We start from the raw sequence: 19,566 nt of genomic DNA on the forward strand, positions 1-19,566 counted from the left end.
GTTTTAGTCATCTTGCCCATGAGGCACGGTTCGCAAGTACCAAGTGATTCATAATCAAGTGGTTCCAAAAGTCCATCAGTATGGAGTTTCTTCATGCGCTTTACACCGATATGACCTAAACGACAGTGCCACAAATAAGTTGCACTTTCATTATCAACTCTGCATCTTTTGGCTTCAACATTATGAATATGTGTGTCACTACTATCGAGATTCATCAAAAATAGACCACTCTTCAAAGGTGCATGACCATAAAAGATATTACTCATATAAATAGAACAACCATTATTCTCTGACTTAAATGAATAACCGTCTCGCATTAAACAAGATCCAGATATAATGTTCATGCTCAACGCTGGCACCAAATAACAATTATTTAGGTCTAATATTAATCCCGAAGGTAGATGTAGAGGTAGCGTGCCGACCGCGATCACATCGACTTTGGAACCGTTTCCCACGCGCATCGTCACCTCGTCCTTTGCTAGTGTCCGCTTATTCTGTAGTCCCTGTTTCGAGTTGCAAATATTAGCAACAGAACCAGTATCAAATACCCAGGTGCTACTGCGAGCATTAGTAAGGTACACATCAATAACATGTATATCACATATACCTTTGTTCACCTTGCCATCCTTCTTATCCGCCAAATACTTGAGGCAGTTCCGCTTCCAGTGACCAGTCTGCTTGCAGTAGAAGCACTCAGTTCCAGGCTTAGGTCCAGACTTGGGTTTCTTCTCTTGAGCAGCAACTTGCTTGCTGTTCTTCTTGAAGTTCCCCTTCTTCTTCCCTTTGCCCTTTTTCTTGAAACTAGTGGTTTTGTTAACCATCAACACTTGATGCTCCTTCTTGATTTCTACCTCCGCAGCTTTCAGCATTGCGAAGAGCTCGGGAATAGTCTTGTTCATCCCTTGCATATTATAGTTCATCACGAAGCTTTTGTAGCTTGGTGGCAGTGATTGGAGAATTCTGTCAATGACGCAATCATCCGGAAGAGTAACTCCCAATTGAATCAAGTGATTATTATACCCAGACATTTTGAGTATATGCTCACTGACAGAACTGTTCTCCTCCATCTTACAGCTATAGAACTTATTGGAGACTTCATATCTCTCAATCCGGGCATTTGCTTGAAATATTAACTTCAACTCCTGGAACATCTCATATGCTCCATGACGTTCAAAACGTCGTTGAAGTCCCGATTCTAAGCCGTAAAGCATGGCACACTGAACTATCGAGTAGTCATCAGCTTTGCTTTGCCAGACGTTCATAACTTCTGGTGTTGCTCTAGCAGCAGGCCTGGCACCCAGCGGTGCTTCCAGGACGTAATTCTTCTGTGCAGCAATGAGGATAATCCTCAAGTTACGGACCCAGTCCGTGTAATTGCTACCATCATCTTTCAACTTTGCTTTCTCAAGGAACGCATTAAAATTCAACGGAACAATAGCACGAGCCATCTATCTACAATCAACATAAACAAGCAAGATACTATCAGGTACTAAGTTCATGATAAGTTTTATGTTCAGTTAATCAAATTAATTAAGAACTCCCACTTAGATAGACATCCCTCTAATCCTCTAAGTGATCACGTGATCCAAATCAACTAAACCATACCCGATCATCACGTGATATGGAGTAGTTTTCAATGGTGAACATCGTTATGTTGATCATATCTACTATATGATTCACGCTCGACCTTTCGGTCTCTGTGTTCCGAGGCCATATCTGCATATGCTTGGCTCGTCAAGTATAACCTGAGTATTTCGCGTGTGCAACTGTTTTGCACCCGTTGTATTTGAACGTAGAGCCTATCACACCCGATCATCACGTGGTGTCTCAGCACGAAGAACTTTTGCAACGGTGCATACTCGGGGAGAACACTTCTTGATAATTTAGTGAGAGATCATCTTATAATGCTACCGTCAATCAAAGCAAGATAAGATGCATAAAAGGATAAACATCACATGCAATCAATATAAGTGATATGATATGGCCATCATCATCTTGTGCTTGTGATCTCCATCTCCGAAGCACCGTCATGATCACCATCGTCACCGGCACGACACCTTGATCTCCATCGTAGCATTGTTGTCGTCTCGCCAATCTTATGCTTCCACTACTATCACTACCGCTTAGTAATAAAGTAAAGCATTACATCGCGATTGCATTGCATACAATAAAGCGACAACCATATGGCTCCTGCCAGTTGCCGATAACTCGGTTACAAAACATGATCATCTCATACAATAAAATTTAGCATCATGCCTTGACCATATCACATCACAACATGCCCTGCAAAAACAAGTTAAACGTCCTCTACTTTGTTGTTGCAAGTTTTACGTGGCTGCTACGGGCTTAAGTAAGAACTCATCTCACCTACGCATCAAAACCACAACGATAGTTTGTCAAATAGACTCCGTTTTAACCTTCTCAAGGACCGGGCGTAGTCACACTCAGTTCAACTAAAGTTGGAGAGACAGTCTTCCGCAAGCCATCTATGTGCAAAGCACGTCGAGGGAACCGGTCTCGCATAAGAGTATGCGTAAGGTTGGTCCGGATCGTCTCGTCCAACAATACCGCCGAACCAAAGTATGACATGCTGGTAGGCAGTATGACTTGTATCGCCCACAACTCACTTGTGTTCTACTCGTGCAAATAACATCAAACCATAAAACCAGGCTCGGATGCCACTGTTGGGGAACGTAGTAATTTCAAAATTTCCTACGCACACGCAAGATCATGGTGATGCATAGCAACGAGGGGAGAGTATGATCTACGTACCCTTGTAGATCACAACGGAAGCGTTTGACACAACGTAGAGGAAGTAGTCGTACGTCTTCTTCCCGATCCGACCGATCCAAGCACCGTTACTCCGGCACCTCCGAGTTCTTAGCACACGTTCAGCTCAATGACGATCCTCGGGCTCCAATCCAGCAAAGCGTCGAGGAAGAGTTCCGTCAGCACGACGGCATGGTGACGATCTTGATGTACTACCGACGCAGGGCTTCGCCTAAGCACTGCAACAATATGATCGAGGTGGAATTTGGTGGCAGGGGGCACCGCACACGGCTAAGGAAAGATCTCAATGATCAATTGTGTCTAGAGGTGCCCCCTGCCCCGTATATAAAGGGGCAAAGGGGGAGGGGTGCGGCAGCCATAGGAGGAGTCCTACTCCTGCTGGGAGTAGGACTCCCCTTCCAATCCTATTCCAAATAGGACTCCCCAAGTGGGGAAAGAGAGAGGGGTTGGCCGGCCACCTTCCCTAGTCCTAATAGGACTAGGGGAAGGGGGGGAGGCGTGCAGCCCATGGGGCAGCCCTTTCACCTGTCCACCAAGGCCCATGTTGGCCCATTTGGCTCCCGGGGGGTTCCGGTAACCCTCCCGGTATTCCGGAAAAATCCCGATTTCACCCGGAACACTTCCGATGTCCAAACATAGGCTTCCAATATATCAATCTTTACGTCTCGACCATTTCGAGACTCCTCGTCATGTCCGTGATCACATCCGGGACTCCGAACAACCTTCGATACATCAAAATGCATAAACTCATAATAACTGTCATCGTAACTTTAAGCGTGCGGACCCTACGGTTCGAGAACAATGTAAACATGACCGAGACACGTCTCCGGTCAATAACCAATAGCGGGACCTGGATGCCCATATTGGTTCCTACATATTCTACGAAGATCTTTATCGGTCAGACCGCATAACAACATACGTTGTTCCCTTTGTCATCGGTATGTTACTTGCCCGAGATTCGATCGTCAGTATCCAATACTTAGTTCAATCTCGTTACCGGCAAGTCTCTTTACTCGTTCCGTAATACATCATCCCGCAACTAACTCATTAGTTGCCATGCTTGCAAGGCTTAAGTGATGTGCATTACCGAGAGGGCCCAGAGATACCTCTCCGACGATCGGAGTGACAAATCCTAATCTCGAAATACGCCAACCCAACATCTACCATTGGAGACACCTGTAGTACTCCTTTATAATCACCCAGTTACGTTGTGACGTTTGGTAGTACCCAAAGTGTTCCTCCGGCAAACGGGAGTTGCATAATCTCATAGTCATAGGAACATGTATAAGTCATGGATAAAGCAATAGCAACATACTAAACGATCGGGTGCTAAGCTAATAGAATGGGTCATGTCAATCAGATCATTCAACTAATGATGTGACCTCGTTAATCAAATAACAACTCTTTGTTCATGGTTAGGAAACATAACCATCTTTGATTAACGAGCTAGTCTAGTAGAGGCATACTAGTGACACTCTGTTTGTCTATGTATTCACACATGTATTATGTTTCCGGTTAATACAATTCTAGCATGAATAATAAACCTTTATCATGATATAAGGAAATAAATAATAACTTTATTATTGCCTCTAGGGCATATTTCCTTCATTGATTTCACAAGATTCAGTATTGGCAAGAGGAGCAATTGGAGTGCTAAGGAAATCATTATTATTGGTATTGGTGAAGTCACACAATTTGGTAGTATCTTGAGCCATCGCGACAAACAAGCAAACTAGCACCCGAGCAAACAAGAGAAAACGGGCAAAAGAGGCAAATAGAGAGGGAGGATAGAGAGAGAGGGCGAATAAAACGGCAAGGTTGAAATGGGGGAGAGGAAAACGAGAGGCAAATGGCAAATAATGTAATGCGGGAGATAGGGATTGTGATGGGTACTTGGTATGTTGACTTTTTGCGTAGACTCCCCGGCAACGGTGCCAGAAATCCTTCTTGCTACCTCTTGAGCTTGCGTTGGTTTTCCCCAAAGAGGAAGGGATGATGCAGCAGAGTAGCGTAAGTATTTCCCTCAGTTTTTGAGAACCAAGGTATCAATCCAGTAGGAGGCCACGCTCAAGTCCCTCGTACCTACACAAAATGATAGCCACTCACAACCAACGCGATTAGGGGTTGTCAATCCCTTCACGGTCACTTACGAGAGTGAGATCTGATAGATATAATATTTTCTGGTATTTTTGGTATAAAGATGCAAAGTAAAAAGTAAAGGCAAAGTAAAAAAGCAAAGCAAGATTAAAGTGATGGAGATTAATATGATGAGAATAGACCCAGGGGCCATAGGTTTCACTAGTGGCTTCTCTCAAGAGCATAAGTATTCTACGGTGGGTGAACAAATTACTGTTGAGCAATTGACAAAATTGAGCATAGTTATGAGAATATCTAGGCATGATCATATATATAGGCATCACGTCCGTGACAAGTAGACCGAAACGATTCTGCATCTACTACTATTACTCCACTCATCGACCGCTATCCAGCATGCATCTAGAGTATTAAGTTAAAAACAGAGTAACGCCTTAAGCAAGATGACATGATGTAGAGAGATAAATTCATGCAATATGAAATAAACCCCATCTTGTTATCCTCGATGGCAATGATACAATACGTGCCTTGCTGCCCCTTCTGTCACTGGTAAAGGACACCGCAAGATCGAACCCAAAGCTAAGCACTTCTCCCATGGCAAGAACTACCAATCTAGTTGGCCAAACCAAACGGATAATTTGAAGAGACTTGTAAAGATAACCAATCATACATAACAGAATTCAGAGAAGATTCAAATATTATTCATAGATAGACTTGATCATAAACCCACAATTCATCGGTCTCAACAAACACACCGAAAAAACAAGATTACATCGAATAGATCTCCACAAGAGAGGGGGAGAACTTTGTATTGAGATCCAAAAAGAGAGAAGAAGTCATCTAGCTACTAACTATGGACCCGAAGGTCTGAGGTAAACTACTCACACTTCATCAGAGGGGCTATGATGATGTAGAAGCCCTCCGTGATGACGACCCTCTCCGGCGGAGCTCCGGAACAGGCCCCAAGATGGGATCTCGTGGATACAGAAAGTTGCGGCGGTGGAATTAGGTTTTTGGCTCCTCTTCTGATCGTTTGGGGTACGTAGGTATATATAGGAGGAAGGAGTACGTCGGTGGAGCTCCGAGGGGCCCACGAGGTAGGGGGCGCGCCCTAGGGGGGTGCCCCCACCCTCGTGATCGCCTCTCTGATGCCTTGGCGTAGGGTCCAAGTCTCCTGGATCACGTTCGGTGAGAAATCACGTTTCCGAAGATTTCATTCCGTTTGGACTCCGTTTGATATTCCGTTTCTTCGAAACACTGAAATAGGCAAAAAAACAGCAATTCTGGGCTGGGCCTCCGGTTAATAGGTTAGTCCCAAAAATAATATAAAAGTGGAAAATAAAGCCCAATATAGTCCAAAACAGTAGATAATATAGCATGGAGCAATAAAAAATTATAGATACGTTGGAGACGTATCATCCTCCCACTTACCCTTTTGCAAGAACTATTCTCTTTAAAAGCATACCGTTTTGTGGCAAAAATCCTTTGCCTTAGTATAGTGGTGGGGGAATACCCAATGACTTGGGATAACTTACAAAGTAGCACTTGTCTGATTTGGAATAGGTTTGTAACCTTTTACACAAGCCTCATATTCCAAATGATAAGAAAAGATATAACATGGTTGGGCATACCATACCATGTCGTCATTTCAATAGACCTGATGGGGCTCTTTTCAGTGTAAAAGCCGCAGTCTCTAAAGCATTACTCTTTTAAAAGTGATAATGGCAAATTTATTTATGTCATCTTTGATCTTACCATGTCATAAATGGTTTCATTACATCTTCACGGACATTCCACTCATAGTGGTGTTCCGGGAGGTGTAAGTTATGAATCTCTTTTCACAACTCATCAGACATTCGCTAAACTTGTAGCTCGGATATTCCTTTCTGCAATCAAATTGTAGAAACATAATTTCCTTGTTACAATAACTTCTACTTCATTTCTGAAAACCTTTTGAATGATTTCAAAAGATCCAGACTTACGTCTCATCAAGCAAATATCCATATATCTACTTGAGTCATTTCTGAAGATATATAAATCCAGTTCTTGCAACAACATTTATTGTACTACACACATCAAAATGTATGATCACCAATAAGTTTGATGCTCGTTCCTTATGGCTTGTGAACGGTATTTCAGTCACTTCACTTTTCAGAGGAAAGTTGCAAGTGTCACATGATTCAAAATCAAACGACTTCAAAATCCATCATAATGGAATTTTTCCATGTGGGTTTCTCCAATGTGACCAAATGCAGTGCCACACATGTGTGGTATTGTTTTAGTCTTGAGACATTTAGCGTCAGTGTTATGGATGTATCATATTACCATCAATAATCATAGCATACATCTCATCCCATGATGGAAGCATGGCCCTTATGGTATTCATAATTCTGAACAACAATTGTTCCTTTTATGAACAACCCTTTTGCAACAACATTGTGCAATGGGCTAGAGTGTATGAGACTCTAAAAATGAATTATGAAAGTAAAAATATTATTATCATTATTCATAACATACATCTCATTCAAAATGAAAGTATGGCTCTTCTGTTATTCATAACATCGAACATCAAAAGTTCTCGAACAACCTTCTTGCAAGATACTTTATGCAATGGGCTAGAGTGTGTAAAACTCTAAAATGTTTTTTGAAAATAAATACATATGCTAATACACCGATGGAAGATATAGTAACATTTACTATGTTCCATGTGTGTATCTAAACCTCATTCCTGGCCAGTCTTTCAGGCGGTAGTTCTTGCATGGATTCGCAACAGAATGCAATCGAGCGGGTATCTTTGCGATAAACTCACAATACCCAAGAATTAGTGATTAACAAGTTTAATCATAATTCCCAAGAACTATTTCTTCTGACCAGCCTTCTATACATCAGTAACTCATATGACATTCATACATATGAGCTGATATTCCAGTCTTCACTCCTTTTGCCTTTATACTTCTAACAGTTTAACTTTTAGTATTTCTCCTACTCGCAAAAGAAGCACCCAACTTAAGAGTGGCGTTAGCCCCGGACTTCCTAGGCGTGTAAGTCATACTAACACCCTTTGGACACTTCCTTTCTCTTTAAGTTGTTGTTTTATTCATCTTTCATCATATGATAGGTGTTCTTCTGGATCCCTCTCTTATCATTCAAATGCCCAGTAAACACTTTACTAATACTTTGCAAACAAACATTGCTTTCTTTGTATCTAAAAACAATTCTCAGTTCCATGAATATCACATAACTATCCCAAACTTTCGAAGTTTGGGTTTCATGGAAGCAAACATATTGCACTTGACCGTAACAGAATTCTAGCTTTTGGATCGAAGGACGAGAGTCTCATCATCCATAGCATTAGCGGGAGTATACGGAAAGCATGCGATAGGACAAAGTCCTTCTCGGCACTTTTGAGGACAATCCTCACATTACGTTACCAACCGTAAAGTTTTAACCAGATATTTAACAACTATTCAATTTTAAAAGGGAAGGTGGAAATGCGAGCCATTATTCTACCACTATTATGCTAATCACACCTAGACGATGTTCAAAATTAATTGCACTATGAATTAAACATGTTAATTCAACAGTGTGCTCCCACTCAAATCAATATCTCTCATAATTGATTGTGAGTGATACAAGATCCACATTTCAATTCAAGACGACACATTTACCTGAGATGAAAAGATTTGAAGATAAACTTCAGACTCCACATTTACTCTTCCATTGTCTCCGAAACTTTTTCGGCAAATTTCTCTCAGACTCCCTGTCTAGTATTCAGCAGATAGATGACCCTTAAGCGTGTGACCCTATAGGTTCGGTGAAGCATAGACATGACCGGAACACTTTCCGATCGATGATCAACATCGGAGCCGTGGACACCATATTGACCCCTATACCCACACGAATGAATATTCGAGTGAACCTCTAGTTGCCGTGTGCTATTCATGTTGCTTCGCGATATGTTACAAATACCCTAGGTGAGATTTACTTGCATCCCTGTGGATCAACAACTTGTCCAGTATGCTAGTTACCTCGTTACCGGTTTTGTTCTCTTTTCTCGTTCCCGTGTTCCGGCATCCCCGTGATCAAATCACAAAGTGTCTGGCCAGACGATGATGGATACCATAACACCAAGAGGGCCCAGAGATATCTCTCCATCGTCGGAGGAGCAAATCCCAATATTGAGCTATCAAGTTACTTGACACACTTTTCCATGAACCCGTAAGCCGCCATAATAGCCACCCATTTACGAATGACGTTTAACAAACCCCAAAGTTCATGAAGCAAGTATGAAGAAACTCGATACTCTCATGGTCTAAGGAATTATGCAAACATTAACTATCTCTTTGTTATTATCCATTAACTTGTGACGAATGTATCTCATAATAAAACATCAATTCGGGTCGATTCAACACAAATGTTCTTCTAACATTGTGCCCTCAAAGTTGCTCGCATAGACATGCCCATGATTAGGAAAACAGAACCATCATGCAACACTTGAGCTAGTCTTAGAGGCCAGACTAGGAATACATTTTACCGTTTATTATTCCACACGTGCATATGAGTCTTCCTCCGAGCCTCGTGGTTATTGCAGAGTCGAGAACCATAGCAGTTGTAGCATGGAACATAAACATAATTATGAACTTGGAGATAAATAATATCATTTATTATTGCCTCTAGGGCATATCTCCTACACACCGCACACGGCTAAAAGCAATCAACTTGTGTGTTCTAGGGTGCCCCCCTGCCCCCGTATAGAAAGGAGCAAGGGGGAGGCCGGCCGGCCCTAGTGGCGCGCCAAGGGAGGAGGAATCTTCCTCCTAGTAGGAGTAGGATTTCTCCTTTCCTAGTCCTACTAGGAGGAGAAGGGGAAAGAAGGAAAGGAGGGGTAGAGGAGAAGGAAAGGGGGGGCTCCCTAGTCCAATTCAGACTCCCTATAGGGAGGGGCGCGGATGCCCCTTGTGGGCTGCCTCCCCTCTCCCCTATGGCCCATGTAGGCCCAATCTTTCCTCGGGGGGTTTCGGTAACCCTCCGCACTCCGGTTTTCTCCAAAATCACCCGGAACGCTTCGGTGTCCGAATATAGTCGTCCAATATATCAATCTTTATTCTCGACCATTTCGAGACTCCTCGTCATGTCCGTGATCATATCCGGGACTCCGAACTACCTTTGATACATCAAAACACATAAACTCATAATACCGATCGTCACCGAACGTTAAGCGTGCGGACCCTACGGGTTCGAGAACTATGTAGACATGACCGAGACACATCTCCGGTCAATAACCAATAGCAGAACCTGGTTGTTCATATTGGCTCCCATGTATTCTACGAAGATCTTTAACGGTCAAACCACATAACAACATACGTTTTTTCCTTTGTCATCGGTATGTTACTTGCCCGAGATTCGATCATCGGTATCTCAATACCTAGTTCAATATCGTTACCGGCAAGTCTCTTTACTCGTTCCGTAATGCATCATCCCGTAACTAACTCATTAGTCACATTGTTTGCAAGGCTTATAGTGATGTGCATTACCGAGAGGTCCCAGAGATACCTCTCCGAAACTCGGAGTGACAAATCCTAATCTCAATCTATGCCAACTCAAAAAACACCATCGGAGACACCTGTAGAACATCTTTATAGTCACCCGGTTACGTTGTGACGTTTGATAGCACACTAAGTGTTCCTCTGGTATTCGAGAGTTGCATGATCTCATAGTCATAGGAACATGTATAAGTTATGGAGAAAGCAATAGCAGTAAACTAAACGATCATCGTGCTAAGCTAACGGATGGGTCAAGTCAATCACATCATTCTCTAATGATGATCCCGTTAATCAAATGGCAACTCATGTCTATGGTTAGAAAACATAACCATCATTGATTCAACAAGCTAATCAAGTAGAGGCATATTAGTGACACTATATGTTTGTCTATGTATTCACACATGTACTAAGTTTCCGGTTAATACAATTCTAGCATGAATAATAAACATTTATCATGATATAAGGAAATATAAATAATAACTTTATTATTGCCTCTAGGGCATATTTCCTTCAGACGACGCCTAGGGCAGCGCGTGGGGAGGCGACGTTTTTTTATGTTTAATTAAGTTTAAGTTGACTTTGGCCGGCATTTGACTGGAGTTTTAATGTTTAATTATGCTTGTTTGGACTTCTAAATGTTGGGTTATTTTTTTCCATTCCACACGCAAAGAATGCGTCGGACCTTCGTTGGAAGTGTGTTATAGCAGATCTGTCTTTGGAGGATTTGCCCAGGTCTTGTCATCATTCGTCTACATTCTTATGTTTTCATGTTGGATACTTCCGATCTATGCCACTCTTCATCGATGGTGGTTGTCGTTCTGTTGTTGCGCTAGTCCTATGGGGTCTTAGCACGACGACTTCCTAACTGTCTACTACAACAAGTTTTGCCCGGCTTCGGCGACGAAGGGACCATGACGGCGGCGTGCTTTCGGCTCACTTCAATGTTTGTAGTCGTCGCTAGAGCTAAAAAGACCCGCGAAATTTTTACTCTTATAAAGCGAATTGAATCTATTTGATTCACTCTTATGAAGCAACAAGAAAAAGAGATCACTCGAGGATCCAATATCTTATTCCACGAGGGAAATATCCTCAAAATCCTTGATTTAGTTTCGAGTAAGATGGACTATGGGTCTAAATAAAAAATATTATTTCTGATGTTTATTGTGCTGACATGATTAAAAATGAATATATCAAAAAAATTCACGCAAAAAAGCAAACATAGTCACGAAAAATGGTTGCATCTACGCATCGTGCACAGAATGGATGCATCTACCCGGACATAGTTTGCTGGCTATGCACATGAGCAACAGAGCTTCCGCCGCAGCCGTTGCCTCCCAACCCTACACGCCACATCTTTCCGCCGCCGCCGCACTCCCCCTCCTCTTCTCCCTCCAGCAGTCTCATCGGCGGCAAGAGGAATGTGTGTAGAGGTGTGTGTGGGGGGTGTCTTTTTTTTAAGATTTTTTGCTTCTCCCGCGTCATCGATGAGGTGATGGCGACAATAGCATGTTGGAATAATGTCTTTTCTGTCTCTTCCTACTTTGACGATGTATGATCCAGCGTCAGTGATGGGCATATGAGAGTTGGTCCCTAGATCTGTCGGTTCCCTTCAGATCTTGCCAGCTCGTGTGTCTTTTCAAGGAGAGCTTTTGGCTAATTATTAGTGTGGCGACTTCGACATCTTCTTCTATGTTGTTTTGTCGCTTGGTCCAGTTTCTCCAATCTCTAAATTGATGGTGATGGATTGCATGCATATTCCACGTAGGGTGCTGCTTCATCGATTTATAGATCTCGTCTCCAGGACGAGCAACTATTGCGGTCTTCAAAGCCTGGTATGACAAGGGTGTTTGCAGATGTCGCTTTTTCTTGCTGTTGGCTCAGTGCAATTTTCAATCTCCAAAGGGAGGTGTACAATTGAAGAAAAAAACTAGTATGATTCTTAATGTAATTTTAATTTTTTACTGACCGTTCTACGTCTGTATTTGCCTTTATTTTTCTTGATATTAATCAGATCCCATGTCATTATTAAAAAAAGAACAAAAAATGGCTGCATCTGCACATGGTGCACATGCTTACTTTCATTGACATGGCTCTCCTCGAGAGTTCCTTGCTTCCAAAGCAAAAGGCCTCCAGATACTAATTATGCGTACGGATGCGAATCTCCAGTTTTGAATTTGCCTTTGCAACCGGAAGCAAGAGGGATCTCGATCCAGCGCCGCACGGACCACAAGGCAAACCGCGACCTATTGCTGTACGAACCAATAATTATTTCATCATTTCCACGATCCATGGATCGCCATGGCGTCAGGTATGGCGTATGCAGGTTAAGCCTTCTAGATGAAGATGAACCACGCAATATATAGGCCGCCGTGCAGGATGGTGCCACACAACACACATCCAATCAACGCACATCACTTCCCCTTATAACAGAGTTAAACCATGGAGAAGGCATACATTGCCATCCTCTCCTTCGCCTTCCTCTTCCTGCTCCACTACATTCTAGGCAAGGTCAGCAATGGCAGGCGCAGCAAGGGCCCCGTCCATCTGCCGCCGAGCCCCCGGGCCATCCCATTCCTCGGCCACCTCCACCTCCTGGAGAAGCCGTTCCACGCCGCTCTGTGCGGCCTCGCCAAGCGCCTCGGCCCGGTCTTTTCGCTGCGCCTCGGCTCGCGCCGCGCCGTGGTCGTCTCCTCGGCGGAGTGCGCCAGGGAGTGCTTCACGGAGCACGACGTGATCTTCGCCAACCGGCCCCAGTTCCCCTCGCAGCTGCTCGTGTCCTTCGACGGCATCGCGCTCTCCACGTCCAGCTACGGCCCGCACTGGCGCAACCTCCGCCGCGTCGCCGCCGTGCAGCTGCTCTCTGCGCACCGCGTCGCCTGCATGTCGGGCGTGATCGAGGGCGAGGTGCGCGCCATGGCGCGCCGGCTTTTCCGGGCCTCCGTGGCGTCCCCCGGCGGCGCCGCGCGGGTCGAGCTGAAGCGGAGGCTCTTTGAGCTCTCCCTCAGCGTGCTCATGGAGACCATCGCCCAGACCAAGGGGACCCGGTCGGAGGCCGACGCCGACACGGACATGTCCGTGGAGGCCCAGGAGTTCAAGAAGGTGGTGGACGAGATCATCCCGCACATCGGCGCCGCCAACCTGTGGGACTACCTGCCAGTGCTGCGGTGGTTCGACGTGTTCGGAGTGAGGAACAAGATCCTTGCCGCGGTGAGCAGGAGGGACGCCTTCATGCTGCGTCTCATCGACGCCGAGCGCCGGAGGCTTGACGACGGCGGCGCCGAAGGCGACAAGAAGAGCATGATCGCTGTGTTGCTCACTCTGCAGAAGACGGAGCCGGAGGTGTACACAGATACTATGATCACTGCTCTCTGTGCAGTAAGTCTTCCAATAACACTCGGTGAATTCTCTGCAGAATTACTCACGTCACGATCTCATCAATAACACTCGTTTTCTCACTGAACTCTGCAGAATTTGTTTGGGGCCGGGACGGAGACCACGTCGACGACGACGGAGTGGGCGATGTCGCTGCTGCTGAACCACCCGGCGGCGCTGAGGAAGGCGCAGGCCGAGATCGACGCGACCGTGGGGACCTCCCGGCTGGTGACCGCCGACGACGTGCCGCGGCTCGCCTACCTGCAGTGCATCGTGAGCGAGACGCTGCGGCTGTACCCGGCGGCGCCGATGCTGCTGCCGCACCAGTCGTCCGCGGACTGCAAGGTGGGCGGCTACAACGTGCCGAGCGGCACGATGCTGATGGTGAACGCGTACGCCATCCACCGGGACCCGGCGGCGTGGGAGCGGCCGCTGGAGTTCGTCCCGGAGCGGTTCGAGGACGGGAAGGCCGAGGGGCGGTTCATGATCCCGTTCGGGATGGGCCGGCGGCGGTGCCCCGGGGAGACGCTGGCGCTGCGGACCATCGGCATGGTGCTGGCCACGCTGGTGCAGTGCTTCGACTGGGAGCGCGTCGACGGCGCGGAGGTGGACATGACGGAGGGCGGCGGGCTCACCATCCCCAAGGCCGTGCCTCTCGAGGCCGTGTGCAGGCCGCGCCCGGCCATGCGCGACGTGCTTCAGAACCTCTGATGATCCAACTTCGTTCTTGGCATCATAAAATGCATGGACTGGTGGCGTGCTGATGTAGTAGTAGTAAATAAACTTGTGACCTTGTGTGAGCAGAGTCAAGCTAGCTATCATCATATGTAAATTACAGGTACGTGTCAGGGTTTTTTAAGACAGCTTGTCTAATTCACATCTACTATATTTTATAAGAATGTCATATCTAAGCTCCCACAAATAAAGCAGCAACAAAAAAATAAAAAATGCTGGGACAAAAAAATAAACTATAAACATAGTGAACATCAGGTTAGGTGTGACATAACTATGTCACATCTAGATGTGTCCTAAACAGACACTTTGTAAGAACTAGCTAAGAGCAACTCTAGCAGACCCCGCATCCGTCCGGCCCGCAAAACGTGTTTGCAGTTCACGGAAAAATGCCTTTGCGGGCCGACGCGGACGGCCGCAGTTGCAGACCCCGCATAATGGATCCGTAAAAAGGGATATTCGCGGAATATGCTTTTTTTACAGGCCGGCTTTGCGGGGTCTGATCTGGCACAGCTCTTCCTGGCCCGAAAACCCTAAATTTACACCTTAATTTGATCTAGCATAATGTATTTCTTTACTTTTTCAACAACATTGGATGCATAAGACATCACCAAATCTTTGCTAGAATAGCAAGACCAAAAAAAGCAAGAACCACAAGTATGCATTTTAGAAGATTTCCAACTTCCATAACTCCTCCCACAAGTTGGACTAATATCTTCTCCATGCATTCATTGTTTATCTGCGGAATCTTGATTTTGCATTCTTCTTTCTTCATCTTTTGTTCGAAAGAAGTAGGCGTTGCTTCCCCTCTAGTTGCACATGCAGCCGCATCATTGCCTTCGATTCTACTAAGGAGTGCACCACATCTATTAAGTTTCTTTCTATCAATAAATCAATGTATTGGTCTTCCAAAAATCAAAATGAGCATTCATCTTCCTACACAAAAGAATGAGCATGTTCAAAGAAATGCGCTATCGCAATTGAACCAAAGAAAGAGCTATCAAAATGAGCTGCCGCAAGTGCACGTACCCCGTCGTTTTCGCACTTGAAGAACATCCATCTGGGGTGCTTCGGCGTGCCCGAGGTTAGCCGCAGCACTGTCCGCGTGCAGTCGTCGCACTGTATGAGCGACATCGGCGAGCCACAGAGCCACTGCGCGAGCGCCGAGCCCGGTGGACGGCCGGACGAATCCATGCCCGCAAACCGTCGGCGACGGCGGAAGGACGAACCCGTACCTGCATGCGGCGATGCGCCCTTGCCGGGGCTGTGGGCGATGCTCCCCGACCACTCCATCGCTTGGCGCAGCCACCGGCGACCGGAAAAGCCAAATCCGGCGGCTCGCGATGAAGTTCCGCAGATCCGCAAATCCGGCGGCCCGCCGGCGCAAGGGGGGAGGGGAGGCCTCGTGCGTGTGGCGGCCTTTCGGCGAGCTCCTGCCGGCTGCTCTCGCTGAAATCTTGGGTGGCGGCCCGGCGGCGACGCGAGGGGGGGAGGGGAGGTGGTTGGTGGGGAAAGCGCGGGCTGAAATGTCTTCCCACCAATCGCTTACCGCTTATATGCAGGGCACCGCGACAGCGAGGTGAAAACCCGCGAATACGTGGGATTTTGCCGTGCCCCTCAAATTTTTTTACGGACCGGGGTGGGATGCGGGGTTTGATCGGGCAGTTTTTTCCGCCTCGACCTGTATTTTAACGATTATTTTGCGGGACGGAACGAGATGCGGGGTCTGCTTGAGTTGCTCTAAGCTATTTAGGTAGCTAGCTCGTGGTAGTACCAAACCAGCAATTTGTAATTTAGCTTGTATCAAGAATGTTTTGCATGAAGTAACTATTTATATCTCTTTGTATAACTGCAAATCAAAAAAAAGTAGGGAACGAACATTCAGGATTTGGGCTCACGCCGATCTGGACACGCGAGGGAAGGGCAGCTTCACTTAGAATCGAAGACTTCGAGTAAAAAAAACGATCATCTTTTTCTGTATTTGCAAACAGGCCGATGATGGAAGAACAGAAAACGGAAGAGGGAAATGTCCACCGTTGAATTTTCGTACGCGTTTGGTTACCCGCATCGTTTCTTTCTACTTTGCATACTTTTCTCAACTGGGTCTGACTAAGCATATGTAGGCTGAAAACCAATATCTACACTTAGTTTGGTTGCATGTATCCCCTCTAGTCTGCATGTGCTCAAACTCAAGGCATGTTGTTTGATTGCCGACTTGTTTGAGGGAAATCACAAGTCCGGTTATTTGGTTACACCCAGGACTGTTGCGCGGTAACCTCCTCCATGATGCGGTGAGGTTACCAAAGACACACATGAACTACTAAGAACTAAACTAGGAGCAACAGGACAATCTTAGGTACAAACACAAGTCTTAACCCCGCATCACAAGTTTTAAACGAACATAGTATGATAAGTTTTAAACGAAACCCAAGTCTTAAACCAAGGACCAACAAGGAACGGGCAACAAGAGCTCAGGCGGTCACGGCGAAGACGTTGTCGTGCTCCTTGCACTTGGTGACCACCTCCACGCCTTCGTCGTTGAAGACAGTCACCTTCATGGTGTCGGGGGTCGGCAGCTTGAACCTCAGCATGTACCCGATCATGATCTGGTGAACGGTGGCGAAGGTGGCCTAACCCTGATCAAGGGTGACCCTGTCGTTGATCACCCTCACCGTCACCCTTCCTGCATAGTCGGTGTTCGTCCTGAGCTTGAACTCTGTAGGGATGGCGGGGAAGTGCTTCGTGAAGTCCAGAGGCAATGGGAGACTCTCCATCTTTGAAGGAAGGATAACCTTGCATAAGTGGTTTGGTCCTGACTCCTGATGGTAATGGCCATAGTTCCTCCACTTGGCGCTTGGGTGATCCTGCACCGGCACTTCCACCAATGGCGGCACGACCTCTTTTCCCTTCTTCAATGGTGGCACGACCTCCTTGCCCTTATCCATCTGCATTATGAATAGCACGTAGTTCAATGGTCAACATTCATTCATATTGGCCTAACGCTCCTATATTAACCCACCCTACTAACCCAGCAGCGCACTCAAACCCCCTCTGTTTCACCACCTCTCTTCTTCCACCCAACTCTCTGTTTCACCACCTCTCCCTTGCCATGAACTCCAACCCCAACCCCAACCCTTTCCCCTGGGGCATTGGATGGATGGCCTTCTTCCTTGGGTGCTCGCTCGGTGACTGCAAGAAGTCCGAGCACACCATGGAAATGTGCTCGAACTTCAGCAACATCGATGGCATGCACAAGGAGGCCGATGATGTGATGAAGAAGGCTACGCCGGATGAGCTGAAGACACTGATTTCGGACCCAGCCAAGGGCGCAAGTGGACATCCTGCGTTGGGCCATGAATCAGGCAGACTCCGGCAACGCAGGACAGCGGGCAAGATGGGCCAAGTATAGGAAGCACAATGCGCCTCAAGACCAGCATGTCGCGATGTACTGGAGTAGTACGTTCGGGTCGCGGAAGGCCGACAATGACGAGGTGCAAATGGTGGTCAGGGCGCCCGCGTCAGGCGACCGTGCAAGACCCATCGTTCTTGATGAAGACGATGAGGAAGAAAAGAAGATGGCTATGCCCCCCCCCCCACGCCGCTCGACGCGACTGCAGGGCCGCCACGGCTAGACAAGACAGTTTGTACCCCAATCCCCACCCCAATGTAATCAAAAAATAACCTATGAACCAACTCTTCAGTCGCGTGCTATAATCGAATCTTGCCCGAGTCGCAAGCAGTAAATCTACGAAGAAGAGGACTTACCGGCATGGCCGATGCGCTTCGGTGGAGGTCTACAGTTGCTCCGGTGGTTGTCGCCGTCTTGGATCGATTCGCACTAGAGCCCCGGTGGTCGCCGCCGCCGGTGTGAGTGGGGAAGAGGAGAGAGAGCGGTGAGGAAGGAAGGTGAGGATAATTTATGACGAGCCGTCTAGAAACAACATGACTTCTCGGGACCGCAACCGCCCACGCCCACGTGCCTAGGGTTGCATCGTGCGGTCCTGGCTGCACAAAAACGGCCGATTTGAGCGTTCCTCTAGATGCAGGCTCAGAGGTGCTTTAATGTTCGTGCTATGCAGGCCCAACAGTGAATGCGGGTAACCAAGCAGGCATTTTCTTCCCGCACGGGCCTGGCTGAGGTATATGCAGCCTACCAAACGCGTCTTTCATGCGGTTTTGTTATTTATATAAGGTCAATTCTTTGGGAGAAGGATCAACGCTCCGAGGTCGAGGTGGGGGGCACACGGTGAGGCGGATATTCTAAACGCACAGACAATTACAAAGGGTTCACGAGTCTCTCCACACTCAATCAAACACTGTCAGCTAGCACCAATGGCGGTGGTGGGAGGAGGAAGATGAATGGGCCGGCCGTTGGGTTGATCTCCAATGATGCACAATGCTGTCCCATTTTCTTTCTTATGATTGCCGTCATACAGTTTACAACACATGGCAGACACAAAACCCCGTAGCTAGAAGGAGTCCAAAGATGTGCGTCACCGAGCAACATTTCTGTCATCGCTAATTGTCGCAATTGTGTCCTTCCTGTCATCGCTAATTGTCGCAAGCAAGGATGAAGCTCGCTCAGGGGCCGTGGCTGGAGCTAGAGGAATGAACTCAGGGCTAGCTGTAACCTGATCATGTCTTTTGGGGGCTGAGCAACCCTCTGTCTTCTACTCCTCTCGTCACCGCAGCGTCGCCATTCTTGTGCACTTGCGCACGTCTCTATGGTGACCTCCTGTAATTTCTAACTTTCTTCTCTATCAACGCAATGATACGCTATCTAGGCGTATTCCAGAAAAAAAAACATTTCTGTTGCTAATTCTTTGCTGCTTACCTAAGCACCATTCGATTGGGTCAGGACTCAGGAATGGATTCCATTTGAGGCGCAGCCGTGCAGGACTCTGGCTGGTAGTACACCCCAATCGCGTCTCAACCTGAGACTACGGGTGCACAAAAGTAGATCACCGGACGCACATCTGTTTCCACGAGGCCACTACTACGGGTGGATCTTCACGGGCGCGTCCGGCACTCTACC

The 19,566-nt window shown here is 46.7% G+C and overlaps 1 protein-coding gene across 1 annotated transcript; it reads left to right on the forward strand.

Annotated features, from left to right (window-relative positions):
- The first annotated feature begins 12,828 nt into the window (after nucleotides 1-12,828).
- Nucleotides 12,829-14,623, forward strand: LOC125505993 (cytochrome P450 81Q32-like). Its single transcript, XM_048670879.2, has 2 exons — nucleotides 12,829-13,802; nucleotides 13,896-14,623. The coding sequence occupies exons 1-2, from the start codon at nucleotides 12,867-12,869 to the stop codon at nucleotides 14,508-14,510; spliced, it is 1,551 nt and encodes a 516-aa protein (XP_048526836.2). The 5' UTR covers nucleotides 12,829-12,866; the 3' UTR covers nucleotides 14,511-14,623.
- The last annotated feature ends 4,943 nt before the right edge of the window (nucleotides 14,624-19,566 follow it).

Source organism: Triticum urartu, chromosome 5A (genome assembly GCF_056163025.1).
Source record: "Triticum urartu cultivar PI428250 chromosome 5A, HENAU_Tu73, whole genome shotgun sequence".
Lineage (NCBI taxonomy): Eukaryota > Viridiplantae > Streptophyta > Magnoliopsida > Poales > Poaceae > Triticum > Triticum urartu.